At 40.0% G+C, this 26,636-nt stretch overlaps 1 protein-coding gene across 4 annotated transcripts; it reads left to right on the top strand.

Annotated features, from left to right (window-relative positions):
* The first annotated feature begins 505 nt into the window (after positions 1–505).
* Positions 506–21,115, top strand: LOC131219525 (uncharacterized). Of its 4 annotated transcripts, none has more exons than XR_009158247.1 (6): positions 508–845; positions 1,262–1,311; positions 8,743–8,824; positions 8,993–9,034; positions 20,551–20,713; positions 20,793–21,115. XR_009158247.1 is itself a non-coding variant. In XM_058214717.1 (5 exons), the coding sequence occupies exons 1-5, from the start codon at positions 617–619 to the stop codon at positions 18,927–18,929; spliced, it is 438 nt and encodes a 145-aa protein (XP_058070700.1). In that variant the 5' UTR covers positions 506–616; the 3' UTR covers positions 18,930–19,352. The 4 variants fall into 4 exon arrangements, 1 of the variants encoding a protein (XP_058070700.1); XR_009158246.1 differs by having other exon boundaries at positions 20,551–20,694; XM_058214717.1 differs by lacking the exons at positions 20,551–20,713; positions 20,793–21,115 and adding an exon at positions 18,895–19,352 and having other exon boundaries at positions 506–845.
* The last annotated feature ends 5,521 nt before the right edge of the window (positions 21,116–26,636 follow it).

Here is a 26,636-nt window from a genome sequence, read left to right on the forward strand (position 1 = left end):
ACTTTTTTCCAATATCATGCCACGCCTACTGAACGGACGGCATTTATCCTTAGAGTGTAGCGGTGAGTTCATCTGATGGATGGCTTGGATGTTTTACCTGCCTGCCACGCGGACATATGTGGTGGCGTGTGCTTGCACACGCGTGCGAGCTCAACCAAGCTGCTGATCATTTATCTGTTCCAACATCCAAGAGGAAATATTTGATACTCTTGCAGAGCATGATGGATGACACGCAGGCACATATGAGAATCAGATGAGTGGACATTTATTGGATGGTTGAAGATGAGAAATATCCAACGGTCCTATTTCCACAAAAAAGTGTCCACGAATCATAAGTTAGGATTGTACAACCAATCTGATATTGGGATTGTGACTTTTAGACAGTGCTACTCACAATCTAGACGGTTTTATTTCAATTAGTACATGTGACGTGTACACTGTCTGAGTACCTGCGTATCAAGCGTGCTACGCAGCCGAGTATCAACATATTAACTGCTGATCCAATTCCAACGGCTCCCAGAAGGCGCCAAATCCTTCCGGCGCATATTAGCCTCCCCCGCCCAGATAAAAGCACCCGCTTCGTCCGGCATTCTTTCAGCAGACAACGGAAAAAGGCATGGAATCTCCCATTCTTTCATCCGTTTCCATTTCTCGAAGCTCCAAGACCCTCTTCAAAGGGGGAGTTTCCGCAAACCCTAACCGTAATCTTTTCAGCAGAGATCGAAGGAAGCATCTGACTGGAAATGGCAGATTGTCGACAGGGATCCCTGCAGCAGCTGAAGCTGCATCCGCCATCGATCCGGCCCAGGCCGAGATCACCTGGCAGATTGTCGTTGGCGCTTTAGGTAATATTCAATTCCCCTGTCTATCCAATTCATCGATCTGCTCTAATTTCTCGGATTCTCGGGCTAGATAGCATCTACACCATGTGGGATCCAGTTCAATCACAGCGGGCCCCTGGACATAGCCCATGATGCCATAAACCCTCTGAGCAAACTGTGAAGTGGGACCCACCGTGGCCTACAAAGGGTGGTCTGCGGGTCACACTAGGGGAAAATTGATTAGTTGGACTGCTAAGGTTGTCTGGTCAATGTGGTTTTACATCGTGTGCGTGGGCCACGCTCGGTCAGTAGTGTGGACAGTTCGGACTGCCAAGTACAATGGAGGCCCAGGGGACTGTAATTGCGGTTCCCTGCCTCAGCAGCTGGACTGTTCTTGTTCTGTAACCTGAGTGATCTAATTTGGACTTCTGTTTGTTCAGCTGGTATCACACCGTTCGTCGTTGCAGGGATTGAATTCAGCAAACGCATTGTGAGTCTTTTATTAGACATTTCTCCATGGACAGTTTGAATTTTTTGAAACAATATCTGCTGTATTCAATACTGCTTCATGATCCATATGATCCTATTGTTGAACTTGAGGTGGAATGTCACTGGTGCCTGATAGACTGTATATGGACTACCATAGTCTATACACCTTATCATTCATCAAATAAAAGTAAGAAATTTGTATATAAGATGTGTAATTTGCTGTTCAGAACTTTCAGATGCTGGTTATTATATTCACTCATGCGATATAAAGAAAGTGGCTATAGTGTAATTTCTGAATTTAGTAAAAATTTCAAGTTCGTCATAGTACATGTAGATCCTTCATAAGATATAAAAGTCATCAAAGAATGGATTTGTCATTCACCTTAACAGAAATAGTTATTTTAACTCATACCAAAGATTTATTCTTTCTTTATTATTTGAGGTCAGCAACATTTTTGAACTTGGAAGGCTGCTGCTATATGTTTAAATCCTTAAACTAATCTAAATGTTTCAATGCTCTTTCGATGGAGAATGGAAGAACATGAGAAAGTGAAAGACAATAAACTAGGAGGAAGATGAAAGTGAATGACAAAGGGGGTGTTTAATCAAAAGAGAAGTTTTACTTGAAAAGAAGAAGAAGATAGTTTTTCAATGCTGCCAGAGACCCTCCCATCATCTTCATTTATACAAGAATTTCTCCCCCCATCTCAACCATTGGTGACATCAACTGTTAACTCTTATTACAACTTCCGATTACTCTATTGCATGATTTTATCGGAACACTAAATCACAACCTTTCAGGAAGACTGCAACTTCGAAGAGCGCATGCATATTCTAAGTGCACAGGAAGGCCTCGGTGGTAGACTCACAAGAGTTTCAACAAAAGGTCATGTACCCGTCGTGGTGAAATCCCACCATGGTGTGAGTGTGTTTGGGGGTGTGAGTGCGTGGGTAAAGATTAAAAAGTGCATGGGAAGGCTAATTCAATGACTACATTGAAATTCAAATTCAAAAGGCATATTGACTTTTGGAATTCCAATTTGCCATCAAATGGAGCCCTGCCACTAGGCCAGGCACAAATGAGACTACCATCCCAATTTATTGCTGCCACATAGCTACATTATCCCTCCATGGGCTGGAGAGAACTTGCCCTTGAGTTTGAACTTTTCTTGGCCTTTGGACATGATGCACCTTCATACCGTCTCTTCTTCGACTTTGGTTGAACTGGATGATGTACTCAATGCATGATTGACTTCATTTTCATAGGATGATGTTATAGATCAATGTTTCATTGGATCTTCCACATCTTCTTAACATCATTCCTCAAGCAGATGACAGGCACAAATTTGCTCAGGACAATAGCAACAAAAGATGGACTACAAGAAAATGACGCAATCAGATACTTTTGTATTGTGATGCACATGTTTTGTTCATCGTTGAGTTTTGCTCTGACTAATATGATTTTGTTGTTGTGATTGCTTCTTGCTAGGCTCTACGAATTGGATTGTTGAATTGTCCACCATATATCCCTAGTTGTCACAACCACACATCCATTAGTGATTGTTGTTTGATCTGGCCATTGATCCATCTATGGATCCGCCAATTAGTCCAATGGTAGATTCATCGAGGATCATGATTTCTTCAAGATTGCCTTCTTGCTGACATCTATTAAACCATACCTTTCATTTACCACATGGCCACGGATAGTACAATTGCTGAAATAATCAATGCTAGCCAAACCAACCAACCCTCTGTTGTCCTTTCTCCCAAAAAAAAATAAAAATAAAAATAAAAATCTGACTTGAAGAATTCTAAAAACCAACCAACCCTCTGTTGTCCTTTCTCCCAAAAAAAATAAAAATAAAAATAAAAATCTGACTTGAAGAATTCTAAAAAAAAGAAACTTGAAATGGGCCATTTCCAAAAAATACCATGGGGGCTCGAAACACCCCTTAAACGTGCTTAGAAAATTTTACAAAAATCACCATAAACCTTCTAAAATTAAGATCTATTAAGCCATACCTGTCATTTACCACATGGCTAGATGGATTGTATAATTGCTGACGTTAGCAAACTATGGTGGCTAAGAACAAAACAACCCCAAGAGTCTTGGCTTTGATACCAAGTAGAAGTAGATTTAAAGGTAAAAGAGAAAGTGTGTGTGTGTGTGTGTGTGTGTGGAAAAGGTTCTATGCGGTTGAGCTCATGGGAAGTTCCTATGAGGTCGAGCTGTGTGGGCCCCACCATTATGCGTGTTGAACATCAACATCGTGCATTTGATGGGTCCCCTTAAAATTATGGGATACCCCAAAAATCAGCCGTATACGGAACTCAGGTGGGACATACCATCTAAAATCATGTGAATACATGCCTAAAACATATAAAAGCACTTGGTGGGCTCACCTGAAATTTGGATGCATCTGAAACTTGGTCTGAACCCCTCATCCAAGTGGGACACACATAATGGATGGGCTGGATTTGTGAACCACATCTCGGCGGGCCCAACAAAGATTATGAATGTTTTAATGGAGGGTAGCCCCTCTCAACTTTGGTATGTGTGGCCCATACAAGTCACAAATTGACTTGTTTTTAATCCCTAGGCCCACCATGGAATGGTGCATTTGACTGATGGGGTAGATGTTTGACACACATAATGGTGGGGCCCACACAGCCCGACCTCATGGGAAGTTCCCATGAGCTCGACCGCATATAACCTTTTCCCATATGTGTGTGTGTGGAGAGAGAGAGAGAGAGAGAGAGAGAGAGAGAGAGAGAGAGATGGTTCTATGCGGTCGAGCTCATGGGAAGTTCCCATGAGGTCAAGCTGTGTGGGTCCCACCATGTTGCGTGTCGAACATCCACGCCATCAGTCAGATGCACCATTCCATGGTGGGCCTCGGGATTAAAAATCAAGTCAATCCATGACTTGTGTGGGCCACACCACATACAAAAGTTGAGAGGGGTCACCCTCCCATTAAAACATTCATAATCATTTGTTGGGCCCACCGAGATGTGGTTCACAAATCCAGCCCATCCATTATGTGTATCCCACTTGGATGAGGGGTCAGACCAAGTTTCAGACGCATCCAAATTTTAGGTGGGCCCCACCAAGTGCTTTTATATGTTTTGGGCATGTATTCACATGATTTTAGATGTTATGTCCCACCTGAGTTCCGTATAGGGCTGATTTTTGGGATATCCCATAATTTAAAGGGGACCCATCAAATGCATGGCGTTGATGTTCGACACACATCATGGTGGGGCCCACAGAGCTCGACCTCATGGGAACTTCCCATGAGCTCGACCACATAGAACCATTTCCCATATATATATATATATAGAGAGAGAGAGAGAGAGAGAGAGAGAGAGAGAGAGAGAGAGAGAGGGCTGTGGCAACTGCTTGTGTGTCTTGCCCCACACAACACTCATAACATTAGAATAAAAGCACAAATGGTGCTTCAACAGAGTATACAAGGAACACACAGAAAAATAAAATAAAATAAAAATAATAACACGCACACATTCTCAATGGTACTTAATAGGGCCACGCCTTTGTCTCTGGCCTATGGGAGTTTTGGAGTTTTGTAAATCTATCCTTTTTGTGGAAAGTTTGGTTAAGCAAAGCACAAAGCTTTAATTGAGAATTGGCTTGACGGTTTGATTCTGGGAGGATTGTTGGGCAGTGAGGGTCCACAGTGCAAGTCACTTGAGACTCTTTACAGATCATCTTCATGCAAAGAAGACCTTTACAATCGGATTAGCAACTAGCTCATTTTGTCTCTTACATTCAAGATGGATATAATGGAGGTAGAGATGACAGATTTGGTCAGATTATTAGTAAGACAGGAGAATTTTTATTTTTATTTATTTATTTATTTATTTATTTTTTTTTTGGGGGAGCGGCGGGGGTGGTTTACTTTTGTGTGACTCACTCTTAGGAAAGATGGAGGAAGAGGGTGGTATTGCACCACGTGGTTTTGGAGTGTTTCTTGCCTCCTAGAGTTACAACTTTTGGTGGCTGGTGGGTTGTGATAAAGTGACAATGATTAACCACATCTGAACCAGACAAATGATAATTGTAAATGGATGCCGAATGTAAGGGATAAGAAAGAGTGAACCATCTATTCTGTTGTTGCTCATTTGTGTGAATTTGTGGTGGTGGTGTTATAATTAATTCTGTGTGGCATGTTCAATGCAGGATATAATGATCAAGGTTTTGGAGGTCTGGCCTAGTTGGGTTTAGGAGCAAGGGCTTGGCACTTTGGAAATTGTGCTTCTTAGCAATTCTTTGGGTGGTATGGAAGGGAAGGTATAATAGGATTTCAATAATAAAAGCGAGACGGTCCACCAATTTGTTGAGAGAGAGAGAGATGCTGTGCTAGTGCATGGGGAGGCGTCTAGGGCTCCAAAGGATTACTTGAGCTATAGTAGAAAGATTTTAATAGGCAGTGGCTGGACATCTTGATGTAAAGTGAGGTAAAGGGTGTCTTGTTCCCCTTGTTGGTTGTAATCTTGGCCCCTATTGGCCTTTGGGCTACTTCTTTTAATAAATTATTTGCCAATCAAATGAAAAAATTTGCAATGATGCAGATGACACTGATTGTCATACATTTCTCTTTTATTGATATTGTTGTTGATGAAGATAAAAGGGTGGATCCCTTGATCTGCATGACCAATGAGAAGGTCCTGTCATGTGTTCGTTTAATGGATCAAATTGTTCCATAAACTTGTTTCTTCAATTGGGGCCCTATGATCAGATTATTCAATTTTTTGTGGGCCCTCAAATTTTCCAATCATTTCAAGCATCCCACACATTTGGATTTCTTAATCCGATTGGCACTTTGATAGTCAGTAGTCCTAATTAGTAACAGAACTGTCCTGTGTGAATGCTAATTGAGTTAGCCTTCAAACGAGATGGAGATCATGCAATTCCGTTAAAATTTTGGTATGTTATGGTTGTTTTATAAAAGGCTTGTATGCTTGTGATAGGATTTGAGACAGTCTAGTACTTTTTTAAAAAATATTTTATTAAGATGAATGGTCGGGGTTGGATTAGGGTGTCTTTTCTTGCAGAAAGAGTATACATATTACGGAATCTTTTATGGGCAGGGTAAAAAATTCAAGTTTTTATGAGATGCTCTTGCTTTGGGGATTTAGTCCTCAAAATCTAATGGGTGTGATGCTATGCTTATACAAGTGATTCTTTCTATATGGTTGGTTTGATGCTAAACCTATAAAGTAATTGATGCAGGCAACATCTAGGTCGAATTTTCATCCACCATTGATTTCAACATGGCCCATAATCAAATTATTTAAAGGCTCGTATTTTCAGTCCCTCACAAAGGGGCCATTGTCATTGACCCATGGGCAAAGGCCGAGATGTTTGCTGCTTAGCTGTATGATTCACGTTTTTTCCCCCGGAGAGTCATACTATCATATGGACAGATTTGATAGTTTGGATTATTCCAATTTTCTGGACCACTTGGATTCCGAAAATGAAGTTCATCAATGAGGTGGTTCACGGCCCCAAACATACTGGGATTACATTTCAGCTCCAATGAACCCTAAATCAGATTGGTGGATCCTACTACCCAATTATCTGTCCAGTTCATATGCATTAACTTGTGGCCCACTTTTGGGTGACCAAATGAGTATTTGAAAGCTAATTGACTTAGCTTTTCAATGAGTCCAAGAACACATACTTCCAAGTTCCAATATCATATGAATGAGATACGTCCGATTTAGTGGACAGCTGTTAGAAGCAAGAGTAAATCTGAATAGAAGTGCTGCACCTAGTCTCCTCACATGCTTACACCAAATTTTTATTTACACCGACTCTGGGCGGTTGCTCTCCTTGCTCTCTTCAACCCAGGGCGCATTTTTGACAATTTTCCATTCTCATACATGCTAGTTGCCACATGGAGAATGATTTGGAGAATTTTGTGGGCCCCACAAAGATCACAAGAAGCCCAAAGTTGTTGTTTAGGTTGTTCCTAAGTAGGTGAAGTGATAGCAACAGCTGCTCCCAAAGTGTTGATATGGAGACACCTTAGCTAAACATGGGACAAGATCTTATTCATCCCCATTTTTTAAATGATGGGAACTCATCCTTCCACATGGCATGCATGTACAGCTATCCAGAATACCCAAATTGTCAGGCAAGTTATGGCTGATCCAGCAACCCTAACCGTCCAATTGGTGGGTATTAAATGGATGGTTGAGTTAAAGAGTGAATGGCATAAATTCAACAGAAAAAAAGGTTACTATGAGTTACTTTAGTGCGAGTTTTTTGGGTTTTGCTTCAATCCGCAATCCAATCAACATTTTTGAAGGTTTAAATTTCTGTACAATTATGCTATGAGTGCAATGGATGAGTCACCACCATTTAAAACTATCACAGGAGTCTAGCCCAAAAATCTGCCAAGGAATTTGCTTTTCTTGACACATCTAGAAGAAACTTGACCAAAAAGAGACCATAACCTTATTACTGCTCACAATGAATTCCTGCCTCCAAGGGGCTATACACTTTCTTCTTGCCCAGGCTAACACATCTAGAGATGCTTTTCAAACGGGAGCCCTGCCGATAGAGTCTACGAAAAGGTTCACAACCACCTTGACAGCCAACAATTTTGCTCCAGTAGGATCACCATTGCCCACTTGCCATTATAAGACCAATTTAACCACACATTTAACCGATGGAGTACCTGCAGGGGAACCCTTCCATCTTTTGACCATCCTCGTGTTCTGGCTCCAAGAACTTTGCCATTTTGTATAGCTCTTGTTAAAGATCTATCACTAATATCTCAGTATTCATTTCATGCTAAAGGCCATGAGATAGTATACCCCCTTACTCTTTTCCTTACAAGTCTCTAAGTGCAAACACTCCTTGTTCATGAAAATACGCATTAACTGGAGCTGTCAATACCCAGGATTTTCATTGGGCTTTTCACCTAGATGAGTTCTTTGATTGAGTCAACCATTAAACAATGCTTGGTTTATGCAATAAACAAGAAGTAATGCCCCACCTTTTTTTAGTGAATCAAATTAATCACATAGATATTGCCTCTGTTTATAAAATTTTGGACATTTGACCAAGTAACCTAATTCTGCATCAGTATCAGCTGCATTGTCAAGCAAGGAGTGTGAGCTTGAATTATTCCCTTCCTCAGACTTGTGATGGATCTGAGTATTTGATAATCATCTTCCCAGCGAGGCTTTCACCCTTGCCCGAGTAACGTAGATCTAGTGATATATGCTCTAGGAAAACCCTTTTTCAAATCTCTGTACCCACCTTCGATTGTTCAGAACTATGGTTACTGATTTTGATCTTTGATTCCTTTCCTGATTTGGTGTGGCTTATTTAAATTACCTTAACCTTTAAAGAAAATAAATAAAATTTACCTCACAAAGGATTTTCTTGATTTTTGCATAGGTGGCACAAAGGAGATGTGGAGTTTGTGGAGGCTCAGGACTTGTTCTAAGGGATGAAGACTATTTCCGTTGCCCTGGCTGTGGTATGTTTAACGAATTATTGATCATTCTGAAGTCCTAGCTCTATGAGGTTTGATCACAATAACACCACTAGAGTCTAGAACATTGTTATTGAGAGTTTCAACTGCTGAATATCTTGTTGATTTGGGTTAGCAATAGCATATTCAGTCTGATGCATTGTTACCCTGCAGGTGGATTTCTCCCATGGCAGTCGTGGAAAAGGTTCTTTTCAGGTTAAAATCTTATTGCTGTAAATTGTCTTGGATGTTATATAATATTATTCAAAATTTAAGTCAGTAACAGATTTTATTTTTTTTTCATTTTTGCATAGCATATAAATGCTATGAATAATTTGTATATATGTTTGATTTGCATTCTGCAGACGGAAAAAGTTAGCTAAAATTCAACATGATGACAAAATCTATACAGATGTACTCCTAGAAGAGTTCCTTTAAAATAGGACAGGTCCTATAAAAATAGAATAATGGATGTCTTTCATTGTTGTTGCACGAAATAGGAGCAGAAGCAGCGGTTTGAAAAAAAAAAACAAGAAAAAAAAGCCTTGCCCTTTCAGTTGTATACCATATCTGATGTAGGACAATTAACCATTTGTTATAACAGCTCGAATTGTTAGAGCATGGCGAATTAATTTCTTTATCTTATAGCTCAGGCCTCACATCCCATGGGTTAGGACCTTGGTCGAACCCCCATCGTGGGCCCCAAATCACATAGGTGCTGCCTCACGCAAACCACCCACCTCACACGGGCTCCCTACCCTGGTGTGAAAATACACTGGCATTAATCACCCCTAGTGAGGAGTCTCGAACACGAGACCTTTCACTCTAATACCAATTTGATACAGGACAATTAACCATTTGCTTTAAAAGCTCGAACTGTTAGAGCATGGCAAATTAATTCATTTATCTTATAGCCCAGGCCCCACATCCCATGGGTTAGGACCTTGGTTGAACCCCCCTCGTGGGCTCCAAATTGAACAGGTACCGCCTCACGCGAGCCACCTGCCTCACCGGGGGGGGGGGGCAACCCCTTTTGAGCCCAGTGTGAAAATGCCCTTGCATTAATATCCTTACTACTAAAAAAGGCTTGCTCATCATATGTACATACGGTCATCATAATTTGCCTACATGTGGAGATTATCCAACTATCCAATGGGTGGAGCCTGTAGATGTCAGCCAAATATAAGGCCGGTTTTCCTATCAAGTGGGCAACACTTTTGGGGAAATGGATGGTTAAAAGAGCATCTGCCAAAACTCCACATTTAACATGCATGGATAGTTCACATAATTAGTGCACCAGCCTGATTTTCTGGCCTGGTCATTTAAATGGTGGGGCCCACCTGTTGGTGGCTTGGATATTATCCCTTGTGTGCCAAGCTGGCTGTGTGCTTGCATTTTGATGTTTGTGTATATGCATGTGTGGGATTAGCTAACCTCTTACTAAATACTGGTTAAACCTTTCAGGGATTTTGTTTATTAGCAGCGAAACTTTGTTGAATGTTTCGATGGCATAACTGTCCAAATTATTCTGTTTTTAAAAAATTAATATATTTCTGAATTACACTTGGAAAAACAGAGGTGGTGATGTAATTGGATGTATAATATTGATGATCATTAGTGGGTGTGAAGAGACAAAAGTGAGGTTGAGAGCGGGAGCAATTCCCTGGGTAGGAATTTTTGGCGTTGAGTTTATTTATACTGTAAGCCATAGGATCTGTGTGTGAAACTATGGATGGTGAAGTGTAGAAAAGCAAACTCACTCTTCTAATGAACTTCTGCTTTCTTGTTTATCAATTTCACCTATTGTTTTGTATACAAGAACCTTATTGATCTTTATAGTTATCCACTCTAAAGTAGCAACATTTATAGAGTATAGCTGTAATTGGCTTGTATGTACAATTGTACATTGCTTTCCCTTTTGACATTGATAATGTCACCAAGTACTTGATGACAACAGAAAACCTGTAATTGATTGAAGACCATTATGTGGGCTAACCTGTAGTAAACAGTTGTGGCCTTCCATGCTTTTTGAGCACATCTTTTAATCTATGCACTGAAATACTTGTTTCTCTTCCATGATTAATTCGATTACATGAACTCACCAGGCATACCTTGTTTATGGGGATCTTAGTGTCGTACTCCAAGAGTGGTCCCCAATCAATGAATCAGCTCCACATTCTATCTGGTAGGTGAAGTGGACCTCACATGGTGGTCCAGTTGATCTGCTTGTGTGGTCCGTCCAATTAGCGGGCCCATACGGTCGATACGGTTGGATTTTTCCATATAGTATTTATTTTCACAAAGGAACATATTAAAGGGTTACTGATGCAACATTTAGAAGCATCCCCAAATTAACACTTGATCCAGCAAGGCAACTTACATTTGTATTGTCCGAGTGTTTGTGGCGTTGGAAAAAAAAAACTGAATGGACTGACAACTCTCTTTGCTAGGAAAAACTATGCTCATGTCCAATTTTTGGAAAACAAGCTTGCAACGGTTACACAAGGGTCAGTGACAATCAGCCAATATTTCATGAAAGCAAAAACCCCCTTTGTAACTTGATCTAGATTTGCGAGTCAATGAGGTTAGGATTGTAAGAAGAGAAGAACAAAATACAAAACTCTTATGTATACAAAATTAAAAATATACAACTTTTATGCATACAAATGACAACTACAATGCACACTTACAACTCACATACACTTACAATTATAATACTTACAACTTACTCACGGCTATTTCATTTCACAACTACCACTTGTGCACTTATAACTACAATACATACTCCTATTTATAGTTTTTACAAGTTAAGGTCGGTTAAAAACAAAAGGTAACAAAGCCCCTACATGGACTCTCTTGAATTGTACATCAAGTCAATTAAAAGGATAACCTACACTGTTATTCTTTTAGCCTTTTACTAAGGTTGGTGATTGCTAAGGTATTGACTTTACCATACTCCCCCTGAACACATACTTTCTTTGATTGTGGATTTCTTAATCATGCCAAGCACTTCTTGGTGCTATGTGAATGACAACTTGGTCTTTTGTTCTGATCGGTGATAGTGTTACATCTTTTTTGTAGGACTTTTTCTCAAATATAGTGATCATGTACTTTAACGTGTTTGGTCCTTGCATGAGAGACATGATTCTCGGCTAACTTGATAGCCGATAAGTTGTCAAAATAGAGTGACACTGGTTTCTCTACTGGTTGATGTAGGTTTTCTAGCAAGCGTGGTAGCCAAATGAATTCTTGAGCAACCATTGCTGCAGATTTGTACTCTGCTTCAATGGTTGATAATGAGATTGTTGGTTGTCTTTCGCTAACTGAGGATAAAGAAATATCCGGTAGTGGATCGGCGAGTTGTGAGATCTCTAACAAAGTCAACATTACAATATCAAGTTAGCTTGCACTTGCCCTTCTTGTATAGAAGGCCATAGTCAACATTGCCTTTGATGTATCATATGATTCTTTGAATAACGTCCAAATGAGATTTCTTGGTTCTTGCATGAACCGATTGACTAATCCAGCTGTATGTGAAATGTTGGGTCAAGTTAAGTGTCAAATAGATCAGACTCCCGACAAGTTGCTTATACAGTGTTGAATTCTTGAGGACATCTCCTTCACCCACACTTGTTCTCGTATTTGTCTCCATCGATATCGGCTTACAGTCAATCATGCCAAACTTTTATAGAAAGTCTCTTGTATATTTCTGTTGACACAAGAAGCGACCTTCTTTGACTCGATCAATTTTGAGTAATATAAAATGCTTGAATTCCCCAAACTCCTTCATTTGAAATTGTATTAGTAAGTTTTCTTTCACTTGGGTGATTTCTTTAAGGTCATCTCCAATGATGATTAGATCATTGATGTAGATGAGAATGATGGGTAACCTGCCAGCTTTTATAAATAAGCTAGAGTCTGCAGGTGTAGCCGAATATCCATTTTGTAGCAATAATTCATCAATCTTGCCATACCATGCTCTCGGCTTGTTTTAATCCGTCTTGAGCCTTCCGTAGTTTGCAGACGTAATTTGGTTTTTTCCTTATTCTCATACCCTTTTGGTTGTTCTATATAGATGTCCTGATTAACTTCTCCATGAAGAAATACATTCTTTACATCCATTTGCCATAGCTTCCATGACTTGCTTGCTAGCTAAGGCTAGCAATATACATACTGTCATTATTTTTGCCATGGGACTGAAGGTATCATCATAGTCAATCCCGTACTGCTGTGAGAATCCTTGGGCACCTAATGTAGCTTTGTATCTCTCGATTGATCCATCAACACAGGTCTTTAATTTATATGGCCATTTACATAAAATGGGTTTCACTTCTTTTGGCTTGGGAACTAGCTCCCACATCCAGTTTGCTTTTAGTGCTGAGATTTCTTTGTCCATAGCTTTCCCCCATTCTTTGTTATATTGTGCTTCTTCATATGAAGCTGGTTCATATATATTATCCATCTTCGCTAGAGCAACATCTATGTACTTCAGATATGGCTTCCTTGCTCTGCTAGATTGTCACAATTGCCTTGGTTTGTCATCAATCTCAAACTGACTTGGCCTGGCTTCCTCTTATGTCATCTTTCCATGTGCTTGTAGAGCTTTTTAGCAAGGATGGTATATTCGGCCAAGGCAGGCCCTCTTGATTGGGTTGTTCTTTATTTGTCTGGTCATCATCATTCTTGATGGGTTCCTCCATCTTTAATTTTTGTTGTAGATCATCTTCCAAGTCTTGGAAACTTGGTAACACTACCGTTTCTGGTGGTCACACAGATGATGTCTGATTGAATATATGACGTCTTAAGATGTGTAACATCGATTGGTGGTGGGGTTGCAATACCTCCGTCCCTTACAATACACTTGATTCAGCAAGGTGACTTACATTTGAATTGTCGTGTGTTTGCGGCATTGGCAAAAGCAAAAATTCAATGGAGTGGTTATCCCTTTTTCCATTTTTCTTACTCGAAGTAAAACTTGAAACAAACAAAATGTCATTTTGGCGGAAAAGCATTGTGCCTGTGATTCATGATGTACTTCTAGACGTAACCCCAACATCGCTAGTTATTCTTTCTTTTCTTGTGTGAGTGAAATCCACATGCATCTAGCCTAGAGCATTTTTTTCTTTTCTTTTTGGCCTTTCTTTTCTCTTGGCAAGAGATTACACCATTAGTTTCCTTTGGAAGTTATACTTTGTGTCACGCCCCAAACTCGAAAACCGGGCTCACAAAATTTTCGATCGCCGAATCCGGCTCTAGCAGCCTCTATAGTACCCCATTCTCGGCTCCCGGCACCCATACACCAGGTTTCGATTCTGCGATCCTACAAGGAGGATTTCAAACATGATTTGCTTCGTCATGAGCATAATCATAAGCATAACCCACGAACGATAACCACAAGAATACCATCACAAAATCCACTATGATAAAAAATTTTGAGTACAATGCGTATGAAAGGAAAATACAAGATAATGAAAATAACAGAAACTCTAGAAGCTTGACTGCACGCTCCAACTGCGGCGAGGCTATAGCTGCGTCCTGGCGTCAGCTGCACGCATCAATCGTGCATAAACTTATAGAAAGCTTAGAGAGTGGTATAAGTGTGCGTAGTATGAACGTGCTCAGAATGCAATGCTAGAGTAATGCGGAATCATGCTGATGGGTGCATGAATGCAATCAGACGTACCAAGGCTATGCGGTGCAAGCCTAAGTGGATAATGAATGAGTAAATGAATGAGTAAAATGTTGAGTATGCAACTCATGCTAAATAAGTCCACATATTAATAATGTACATCTCTGGGATCATCATAGGGATCTATTACACTCTATGTCAGCTTGTCGCCCCTGTCCGAGTGCACAACTGGGTAAGTAGAAGAGATCTCATTATTCACCTGCTAATATCGGGCCCGGCTCGTCGATAGCGGACCCATTCCTCAAGCTGGTCAAACTCAACCTAGAAATTGCCCCCTCACTCAGGCGGGTAAGGTCACACCCCTTTCCAACTGACCACGACACAGTGGGAGACGCGGCATACTGGTATATGGCCCTCGTGTGCTTATGTATCCACTCAGTCTCGACGTTGGAGTCATCCTCTGGTACCATCGGGTTTATGGATTTTCACCCAGGGACATCTATGACGCCCCATGCTAGAAACAGTATTTTCGGTATCCAATCCAGCCATCCGCGATGTGTCTATGGAGGCTATGACCCTGATGTCGCTAAGGAATACAGTTATCACAATCATACAAATGCAAAGTGCATGAGTCACACTACCAGTCATGTAACAATCCTGCGCGTACCGCGTGCTCATGAAGGGCAACTCCGCCTATCAAGGAGCCCATAAAAAATCTGCCCAAAGGCACATGCTATGATCAGTCACTCATATCAAGCATACATATAATGCGTATGAGCATGGATCATAGAACTACACTAAACATGTTATGTGGTGATGGACCTTGTTCATAACGAAGAGGGGCCTAGACGGCCTACACACTACAAATATGTGCCTATCAATGGGCCCTAGGGAGAGTTACAATGCGGACATTTAACCATCATTGTTCTTACAATGTGGACGTCAATCCATCATTGCTCCCAAGGCATGACCGTTAAAACATCATTACATGCATCATGGTGGAATCTCATATCGCATTTGGCCCACACGAAGGCCTCACACACGTCTCATTGGGCCTCATATAAATCAAATGGGCTGATCAAATGGGCGGAATTGAATGGGCCGATTAAATGGGCGGAATCGAATGGGCCGATTCAAATGTGTCGGTTGAATGGGCCAGGTCGAATGGGCCGATCAAATGGGCCGATTCAAATATACCGTTCATCCATAGTTAGGGATCATTTTAGAGCATTATATAAAAAAATGAATCATATCCAAAGGATCATCTAGACTTTACCACAAAAACAGTGGTGATAATGACCAAAATATCATTTGAACCGCATCACAAATAGCAGTGGAGATAGTGATTTTCATTGTTTAGAAAATTACATGGGGGCCACCATAACATATATTTTCTATCGAGACTATTCATATGGTCATAAAGACCTGAATAGGAGGGAGGACAAATTTCATATTGGTCCAAAACTTCTGTGACCCAAAAGGCTATAGTGTTGGACGCTCAATCCCGACCGTTATGGCAGTGTGGTCCACTTGATAGTTAGATCAATCTTATTTTTTCTTCTCAAACCCAGGGACGAGCCCACCAAATGTATGGACGGTTTGGATGAAAAGTATCCATCGTGGTGGGGCGCTGACCGTCCAGCAGATGGACGGTCAGATATAGTTAAGTGGATAGACGGTTTGGATGGAAGATATCCATCATGGTGGGGTGCACATGGCACTGTCCATTTGAAACACATACACTATGGTGGACCCCACCAGATAGATGAACAGCGTGGGTATACAAATACATACACCAGGGTGGGTCCCACGTAGGTGGGCCACTCACTCCTCTCTCTATATATTATAATAAATTATATATATTAATTATTATATTACATTTTTTTTTTTTTGAAATGGATCACTGTCCAGACCCATGTCTGGATGGACGGTGTGGATTTAACGACTCAGTAGCATTTGCTGCAAGGGGCCCACGTCCTAACTTTCTACGAACGGTCTGGATGTAGATCCAATGCATCAGGGGCCACTGTCCAGATGACCCATCTAGATGGTGATGGTTTACATAGTAAAGGTGGGCCCCACGTGATTTGGATGGATGGCGTGGACAACATGCCTGTTGCACCGTCTAGCAACTGGACAGTGCAGATGTAACCGTACATCATGGTGTGGTCCATGTGGTGTGGCCCATCAAAGATGCTGCGTACAGCAGCTACTGGCTGCTGACCAGCGTTACACGAGCCACCCTATTTCTCAAAATAGGTGGGTCCCACATGGGGCCCACACGTACAACAATATGGCTGCATGCAAATGTACGTGCCTTTTATATATATATATATATATATATATATATATTGTTACATCATATTATATAATATATATCATCACATACACGTACCATCTATATACATATATATACATATATGTAATATATCCACTGTCCAGCCACTATCCAGCAAGCTGGACGGTGCTGGATGATGCACATACATCATGATGGTCCCACGTAGTGGGCCACTAGATTTGGATCAAACTGATATTTATCTTTCCCTTTCATTTGGGCCTGTGTGACCGTCCGGTCATGCGGACCCGAATCGGGATCAAGGTGGCCCACTAGTTGGCCGGCATGGATAAAATACACACATCATAGGTGGGCCATTCATCATAGAGAAAGAGAGAAAGAGAGAAAGAGAGGAGAGAGATCGGCGATGACGGAGGGCCACCGCCACTATAGGCCCCTCTTGTATACAAGCATACATCAAGGTGGGTCCCAACATATGTGGGCCCTTACATTACAAAAATTAAAGAAATGAAGATCCAAGATCACCCACTGTCTTCTTCTTATTCCCTTGGCTTCCTTTGCTCCTTAGCTTCGATTCCAATGGAAGATGATGGGGTTTTGATGGTGGGGATGAGAGATGAGAGGGTGGAAAAGTGGGCCACACTTGATGATTTGAGAGAGTTTGGGAAGGCTTGGACGTGGGGTGTTGTTTGGGAGAGTTTTTTTGAGAAATGAGAGAGAGGGAAATGATGGATTAAAGGGATGGATGGAGTGATGGTTGTAAGGAAAGGAGATGGATAGGTAAGGTTTGGTTTGAAATTTTGTAAAAGAGGGATGGGTAGGGGAGAGAGAGAGTTGACTTGGGAAAAAGAGGGATGGATTGCTTGTCCTTCAAGTATGGGGTGTACTTGACTTGATTGATTGATTGATTGATGAGACATGTTGTAGAGATTCCTTCAAAATTCGCAATGCGGGGCGTTTTCCTCGAAATGAACGCGGGCCCACATCTTCTGGCACGGGTATCGGTTCGGTGCGTGAGTCGCGGCGTTGGAACCGCGGCGACGGCACGGTCGCTAGGGTACAAGTTTCGGGTCGAGCCGACTTTGGTATGCAGGACTTAGCTTAGGATCCCGCGCAAACGTCGGATATGGGTCGAGGATTGCCGGAATTCGACGGGAAGGACTGCGGAAGCCTATGGAACGGTACGGTCTAGGATACGGGCCTTACACTTTACCTTCTAAAACCAAATGAAATTTCTTGTAAGCTTGGGTTGCAATTCAAAACCCTTACTTTCGAGAGGGTGTAGCTTTGTGCCCAGGGTGTATTTTGACATCAATTTATATCTGCGGATATCATGTAGAATTGCTTGTTAGTTGGACCACTTCTCAGACTTCTAGCATTTTCAGCATTCTTTATTTTATTTATTTGTTCTATTTCAGAGATGTAATTTGCAGCATATGGTGATTTCCATATGTTAGGGCCGAGTTTACTAATTTCTTTGCAATTGTTTCAGATAGTAACCTAAATTTGTTGGGACTAGGATTTGGAGCTTTGATAAACATATGTATGGAGTATAAACGTATGTATGGAGTATGTAATGGGCACATTTTTTAAAACAATATATATATATATATATATATATATATATATATATATATATATATATATATATATATATATATATTTTAATTGAAGAAACCCTTTTAAGGCGGTTTGGGGTGTTTCCTCCACTAAAGTCCACAAATAGAGGAGATTTAGGTTCATGACATGCCCTGCTTTATTTGGCACTGGAGTAGATTGATTCTTTGTTGTGCCATTCTCCATCAATTAGGTCATATTTCATGCATGGGTTTTGATGCATTTGGAAGGAACACAAACAAATGAATCTTCTTAGACCATGTGTCACACGTCACTTGCGTGAAACAGAGTTGAGATTCTTCTTATGAGATGGGTTCTCATCTCACCGATCTTTAAGTGGTGAACTGTTCCTCTTTCTCACATGGCTGGGATTTGGTCATTGGTGACAAATGCAAGCCAACAAATGAAGTTGATGTTTGGGCTCCTCCCCACAGGTGGGTGGTTGAATCTAAAATTTTGGTGGTAGTGCCCTGGGAGTACTCAAGGGAAATCTTTATATGATTTCTATCTGACCATCTATGTTATCTGGTGCAGAGTTTTGGGCAAGCAGAAATCAAGAAGGAACATAAGCAGAAATGAGCATTGCATAGGTGAGGATGCTGAGATGGATACATGGAAAGACTAGGAGGAAATACAACTAAGAACAAGGACAGTCGATGCAACTTAGGAGTAGCCCTGATGTGAGACAATGATGGAAAGCCTGTAGAGATGGTTTGATCATCTGCTATGAAATAGATGGCCCTGATAGGGAGGGGAACACTGGTTAGTGTTGAATCACTTGGAAGGAGGAAGACCTAAAAGGACTTGGGTTGAGTCAGTGAGGAGGGATATGATAGGGCCCTTAGGTATTATCTGTTTGGCCAAACAGAATAAGCGAAGCCGACCTCAAATAGTTGGGACTAGGCTATGATGATATTTTATTATCGAGATCTCTTCCTTGGAGATCTATTTTATCCACATTCAGGGAGGCTAATTCCCTCGATGATACTTCAGCCATTGAATGTGTTGCTTTGTAATGGTTACTTCCATCCATTATCTTGATCGAAATGGTACCCTTTTTATTCATTTTTCAAAGAATAGGTTCTGTTTTTGTGATTATAACAAAAGTTTTGGGGTTTTATTCTAGAATACAATTGCATACACAATCCATAGATCCTCTCTCTCTCTCTCTCTCTCTCTCTCAGAATGATGTTAAACATGACGCATATGCATGCATCATGCTGGTATAAAAGCAGAAACTTCTCTGTTTCTCCCCACCATTAAGACTACTTTTATTGGATGTCCAGTATCCATCCCACCTCAGAATGATGTTAAACATGATGCATATATGCATGCATCATACTGGTACAAAAGCAGAAACTTCTCTGTTTCTCCCCACCATTAAGTCTACTTTTATTGGATGTCCAGTATCCATTGTCTACCCAGAAGTCCTGAAAACATGCAGACTGTAGACTGTAGTCATTGGTCGGAGAGTATTTGCAGGACCACATTTTGAATTTACAAAAACTACCCATAAGAAGGGAATCACACGTCTATTTCCAATCTGTTTGGTAGCCATGTGAGCATTAAGCACCCCCAACATGTAGAAATCAGATTTTCGAAATTTACGTGTGGTCCTGTATCCATCTTCTGACACTTCAACCTCTTACCCTCTGGTGTGCTGAAAATTCCTAACCATAATTTTCAACGCTTTGTCTCTGCATTTAATGACTATTCCACCGTCCATCTTTCAACATCAAAACCCCCTCTCCCCCCGCCAAATTTAAAAAAAAAAAGAAGAAGAAAGAAAAAAAGGCGCTCTTCGTCGTGTGAATTCCATCAGTCAAAGACAGTCATGTTCCTTGTGTGTGTTTTCATTTCTCACTGTAAGTTCTTTCAGAATCGTATATTGAAACTACAGGCTTCTTCATGAGGAAGGAAATTACAGACCTGGATTGCAATAATAAGTACAAGATTTATGCGTGGTCTAAATCCATCTCCCGATGGTAAAATTGTGTTAAACTCATTTGGAAATAACTGATAAAGATAGGAAACCTACTCTACTACAAGCTACAAATACCACGTACACCACATACAAACATCAATTTACATCAATTCAGCTTTGAATATGTATGTGTGGTCTGATGTCTGTCCTCTGCTATTAAAACCCATCTACCCCATGTACATCACGTGGCTTGTCTCATTTTGCAGGTAGTTTGGAGTTTTAATTCCCCTATCCGAATGTGTGGACTATTGCTCATGCTTTTTCCACATAATCCAAAGGGGGTAGCTTGAAGAGGTATGTGAAAAGGTTGAAATATTCCAGACTGATGTAGACCTGAAGATCCAGCTGAGGTTTCAATCCAACTCATAGGTTTTAATGCCCTCAACTTCTTATAAAGCTTCATCAATTTCCTGCAGTCAACTCATAGGATTCCGTTCTGTGCATACAGGATTTCATTGTTCAGTGGTCCCTGCCGTGATTGGATGAGCCTCAGTGTGGTTGGCTGATGCCCCAAGTCCTAACAAACTGGAGGATCCTAATCCTTCAATCTTTGCCTTATTTTTCGTCGAATGTGGACTGTTGCTGTATTTTATTTTAAACCATCTGTTTGTAGTTCAGTCATCAAAGGTCTTGGATCGTCCTATCTGGGAGATTCCTGGGCCATCCCTAGATGTAGGGAGGTTGGCATTGACTTTCATAACAAACACCAAACCTATGGGCTGGACTTCACAACAAACATATAATATAAATAGCCATTTAATCCTTCTTTTATGCATGGTAAAGGTCCCCCCCACAAAGTATATACTTTCATTTTTAATAAAGTCCACGTATTGAAGACCCTTGTCTTAAATTTGCGAAATCTCAAGGAGAGAGATGATTCATGTGAACAATCTAATCCATTTCACGGATATATGGGAAGATTGAATACTTTGTAAATGAAAACATATTCGGAGGAATTCATTTATTTCCTATGGAAATCATTTCTCATTTTCAAGATTTTAATTTGAGAAAAAAAAAATGCTTCTCTTGAAAAGACATGTTAATGTTGAATTTTCCACTGGGATATTTAAGTGCTTGTAAATGGGAAATGAAATTAGAGGTAAATGAATTGAGAGTAAATGGCTTACTAAGTGTGTTTGGATAGGAGTAAATCAAATCCATTTGAAATCCAAATATTATGTTTGGATGGGAGTAACTGAGAAGAATTGGAATGCATTGATTTTTTATTTTTTTAAAATATATTCATTGTTACACCTGTGATCTCCCTGTTCAACTTTAGTATCTCGAATTATTGTACATATATGATATTTAATAGAATGATTGTAATAAGTCCATTGAAACATAAACATTTGCCAAAAATGAGGAAATTTCGAGCCTCGATTGGGCCACAAACAAAATGATCACAAACAAGAAACTAGCTAATATTTTTTAACCGTCCATTTAGATGGCCAACGACAGTTTTGATCATTCTATTAGTGTGATTTTGGTGATGTAGCTGACAATTAGATTGTTTCGGAATATCATCAATATGCCACATGTATGATGAATTTGTTCACCCCTGCGACTTTCCAAGGGAGTTCAGAAAGGTATTTCACCCCCGTTTACTTCAAAAAGGCATTTCAATTACATGCCCACGTACTCTCATTTTATTTCATTTCATTTTCATATGCATTTACTCCCATCTAAACATGCATCAAGTGCCATTTATCTTCATGTATTCTCAATTCTCCTAATTTACCACCATTTACTCCCAGTATTTCATTTTTCATTTTCAAGGTTTTAAAAAAAATGTGGACAGGGATTTCTCTTGAAAAAAGTGTTAAATTTAGATTTTTCTTAGGTGGCAAGGAGATTTCCGTCACTTTTTAACCATTAACCATTCAACATTTTAGGAAAAGCTTGTTCAAACCAAGTTATTTTTGTATGGAATTGCAATGATTCAATTCAATACAAAAGAACTGACCAAGTGGGGTGTGGCCCCATGTTAATTCATGATATGAACCAAAACCCTAATTGCAAGTCCATGTGTTTCAAGTAGGACCTGAAATGATGGCAGTTGCAGGTGGGGTTTCTATCCCTCAGTAAAATTAGCTAAAGCCCTACTTAGGTCATTTCCCTGTCAGTGTTATTTATTGTAGCTCTATTTAAAGAGAAATGCTCACACATAACTAGTTGTATCTCAAACTGGTTGGCGTGTGGGGTCCACCATGATGTTTGTATGACTTTTCGCCTGTTGGGTAAGGTTGTCCCACTGCAAAAATGCGATGCTCCAAAAATGAGGCCGATCTAACTATCAGATGGGCCACATTATAGAAAACCATGAACAACCACACCAAAAATCACACATTCACGTGGGGCATCCAATTTTCATGGTTGGATTGACCTGATTTTTGGGGCATCCAATTTTCACGGATGGGATTGACCTGATTTTTGGGGCATCCAATTTTCACGGTTGGATTGACCTGCTTTTTGGGGCATCCAATTTTCATGGTTGGATTGACCTGATTTTTGAGGCATTTGGTTTTCATGGTGGGACAACCATGCTTGATGGACTAGATATCATAAGATATCATGGTGGGACCCACATATTAACTTGATGGACATATGCTGGAAGGGCTAGATGTCATACAAACATCATAGTGGGCCCCACACGCTAACTAGTTGGAAATATAACTAGCGGTGGGTGAGCATTTCTCCTATTTAATAATAAGCAGAAATACAATATGGGTTGCTAATTTCAAATTCTACTAATGCTATTTTCAACGGTAGGGAGTGGAAGCATCATTGAATAGCTTGAAGGCAGTGATTAGCGTTTTGTCATAGCCTTACATCAGCTAATTCTATTTGTGATTTTTCTTTATGGTGCATGTGTGCGAGATCCAATCCATCCATCAGATTGGTTTGACCATTTACATGTTTTCCCAAAAAAAAAGAAAGATGAATCTGGTCCGTTCATCATTTGGACCCTAATATTGGAAACATTTGAACTTCAGCCATTGAAACTGTGGCCCACCATACCTGCCTATATGAGCTTTATTGCCCGTGCAATCTGGCTTCGAGAAGCTCTACTTTATGAATCTTATTTCATCAATCATTCCTATCTAATGCCCAACTCTTATTTAGTAGGGTTTTTTCAATATGAAAGCGACTGCCCTATCTGTTGGAGATGTTTTCTACCATGATTCTGAGGTCTAGCTCAGCACATTGACTTAAATCCTTTTAACCCTATTCGATCTTCTCTTTATGAAGCATCTCCAACTTTTATGGCACATGGTCAAATAATCCCACCGCAATTGGTGAGCAATTAGAATAATCTCAACCATATAATGCGAGTAGCTATGGACAATTTTACCCGCACAATTAGTCTTTGGAGAGAAAGAATTTTGGGTTTTATAAGCACATTGGAAGGTATTTAGAAAATAGAAATGCTCTAGTGTCCTCAAAGCATTACAAGTTATAGCACTCTTAGTTGCACTGAAATAGTTAACAGTCTCATACTTCTTCTTCTTCCTCTTTTTAATTTTAATTTTTTTTAAAAAAAATTTATGCACACCCACACCACAACATATGTACACTCACATATGACATGAGCACTTAATCCCATGATCTCAGTGTTGAAACATGACCTATTTACTATTGAGGCATGGAGCCAGACACCAAGTTAATGGTCCCATTCATTAGGTCGGGCTACCATGAAAACTTCACACCAGGATGATGAAAATTAACCACTTGATCAATGGTCTTTGATGTGGACGGTCAAGATTAGTTTAAAATTTTAGGTCTCATCAATTAGTAGGGTCCATCGTGGATTGCTTAATATTCCTTACAATCACTTTTGTTAGGCACTTGTAACCATCCCATCCATGGCTAAAAAAGGACGGCTGTCGACAATAAAACCAAAGTAAGTATTGACTGAATCATCTGGGTGGGATTTTGTCTTGATAGCCCATGAAGTGTGTTTTGGAATTAAAGGACAGTTTAAATTGACTGATTGGATTGTTGATGTAACTAAGAGCACAATTAACTTACGGTGCCTGGAGAGCCCCAGAGCATTTATTCTTTTAGGTCTCGTTTGATTAGCCATGAATGTATGTAAATGGTGATAAATAAGCCATTATGAAAAGTAGTTTGGTTTTAAAATGTATTTCACCTTGAAAAACTTAACCTTGTAATAGGTGGGCCTCACTATGATGTATATATTATATTCACGCCGTTCATTCATTTTTTCAGATCATTTTAAGGCAAGAGCTCAAAAAAGAGGCAAATCCGAAGCTCAAGTACACCAAATTGAATGCCCATTATTGAAAACTTCTCAGGGACTAAGAAAGTGTTGGGTCTACTTTTTTTTTTTTGGCTCATGACCAAAAATAATATGACAAAGCAAATGGACTGCATGAATGAAATACATACACTATGGCAGGGCCCACACATAGGTTATTAACATAATTAAGTCTCTTTTTAAGAATCATATCTAACATTAAGCCATCATTATTTACTTACCACTAAATTTATGTGCATTTATAACTTAACTAAAATAGGGATGAGCTTTTTTTATATAATTTATAATGTGTCCAACTTAAAGTATTTCTACATTTTAATTTTTTAATGCAAGTGGCCCACCAACATAAATTTTTTAATAAGAATATCATAAACTTCACTCCCTGGGTGCTTACTCTCTCCCCCAACCATTTAAAATTGCACACGAGATAATATATTAATGATCTAAATCATTCATACAACTAAGAAGCAAGCCATGTTACAAGAATCATACCAAATGGATGATCTAACCCTTTGAATGCGGCCAATTTGTTAGTATGTTCATTGTTTATGAGCCATAAATCACACGGTTGGAATCATCAAATCAAAGTATTACTTTAACATAGGATAAATACATATCAGGATGTTTATGGGCCATAAATCACATGATTAACCAATTTTGTTTTTCCAATCAATTTTGATTATCCATTTTCATACGATTGATCGGAAGCTTAAGATCATATGCTTAGTATGATTTTTTGTATCATGACTTTATTTTAGTTTTATGAATGAATAAATGGTTCAGATCGATAATAGATTATCCCACGTGCCATTTAAAAGGTTTAGAGACGTTACAAATCATCACACCTTTTCTTAGTTGGACTTGAGATGACCTCCATTTTTAAGTGCTCGTGTATGAACCGTCTCACTCAGCCGCAGTATTAAAGTTTTTTTCAAAGAAAGAAATGGATGGATGTGAGAGTTTTTAACATACAACTGCTCTATGTCATTATTTATCAATACAGCTGGAATTTAAAGCTGACTTTGGCAAAATCATGTTGGATTCTTGTGTCATTATAGACAAGGAGGCTGCATGGTGACCCCAACACCATCAATATCACTGTTGACTGGACTCTGTGGGGCCCACCGTAATGTATGTGTTTTATCCAAGATGTCAATCAGCTCATTTTAGGGCATCAACACAGGATTGATGGCAAATAAACATCATGGTGGGCCTAAGAAAGTTTCAACGGTGGATGTCATTATCCCAACGGTCTACTGTGGTGTGGTCCACTTGAGCTTTGGATATGCTTTAATTTTGGGCTCATGCACTAAAATGAGATGAAAAAATGGATGGACGGCTTGGATAAAACATATACATCAGGTGGGCCCTACACAGTCCGGTCACCAGGCATGTTCACCATACCATCCGCTTCCGTATTATAAGAAGAGCTGGGATAAGCTTAAGCCACTTCTCTGCATCACACGTGGCAGTCAATGCAACAATCTAAACCGTTCATCTGGTGGGATCTATTACGAATGCCCTATATGTTCAAAATCCACTAACCAATTTTATTTTCCACCGTTGATTAAAAGGCCACTAATCAGATGGGTAGGATGATCCATTCTAACTGTGTTTTTAAAGATCTAGAATCAACGGTAGGAGCAACTTGATGGACACTACCGAACGCGGTAGGTTATCCTGCCACGTGTAGTTTTTAGAAATGGCCCTACCGTGGGCTGCAGGTAAACGGATTGGCTACTCCCCCGCCACTATCCAATGGCTCAAACATGATGTACGTGTCTCATCCATGCCGTCCATCCATTTTTACAGATAATTTTATTCTATCAAAAAAAAACTGAGATAGATAAAAATCTCAAGTGGGCCACAAAGTATTGATTGAAATCTCACCGTTAAAAACTTCTTGGGTGTATAAAAGTTTTGGAGCAAGATGATATTTGCCAAGTAAACATGGCCCTAGGAGGTTTTTAATGGTAGACGTTCAATCACTACTGTTTTCCCATGGTGTGGTCC

This window comes from Magnolia sinica, chromosome 11, assembly GCF_029962835.1.
Source record: "Magnolia sinica isolate HGM2019 chromosome 11, MsV1, whole genome shotgun sequence".
In the NCBI taxonomy this organism is placed as follows: domain Eukaryota; kingdom Viridiplantae; phylum Streptophyta; class Magnoliopsida; order Magnoliales; family Magnoliaceae; genus Magnolia; species Magnolia sinica.

Coding starts and splice junctions, on each gene's coding strand:
- LOC131219525 (XM_058214717.1), top strand. CDS start 617: ATGGAATCTCCCATTCTTTCATCCGTTTCCATTTCTCGAAGCTCCAAG. Junction 1,312..8,742: donor TTGAATTCAGCAAACGCATT/GTGAGTCTTTTA, acceptor ATTTTTGCATAG/GTGGCACAAAGGAGATGTGG. Junction 8,825..8,992: donor TTTCCGTTGCCCTGGCTGTG/GTATGTTTAACG, acceptor GTTACCCTGCAG/GTGGATTTCTCCCATGGCAG.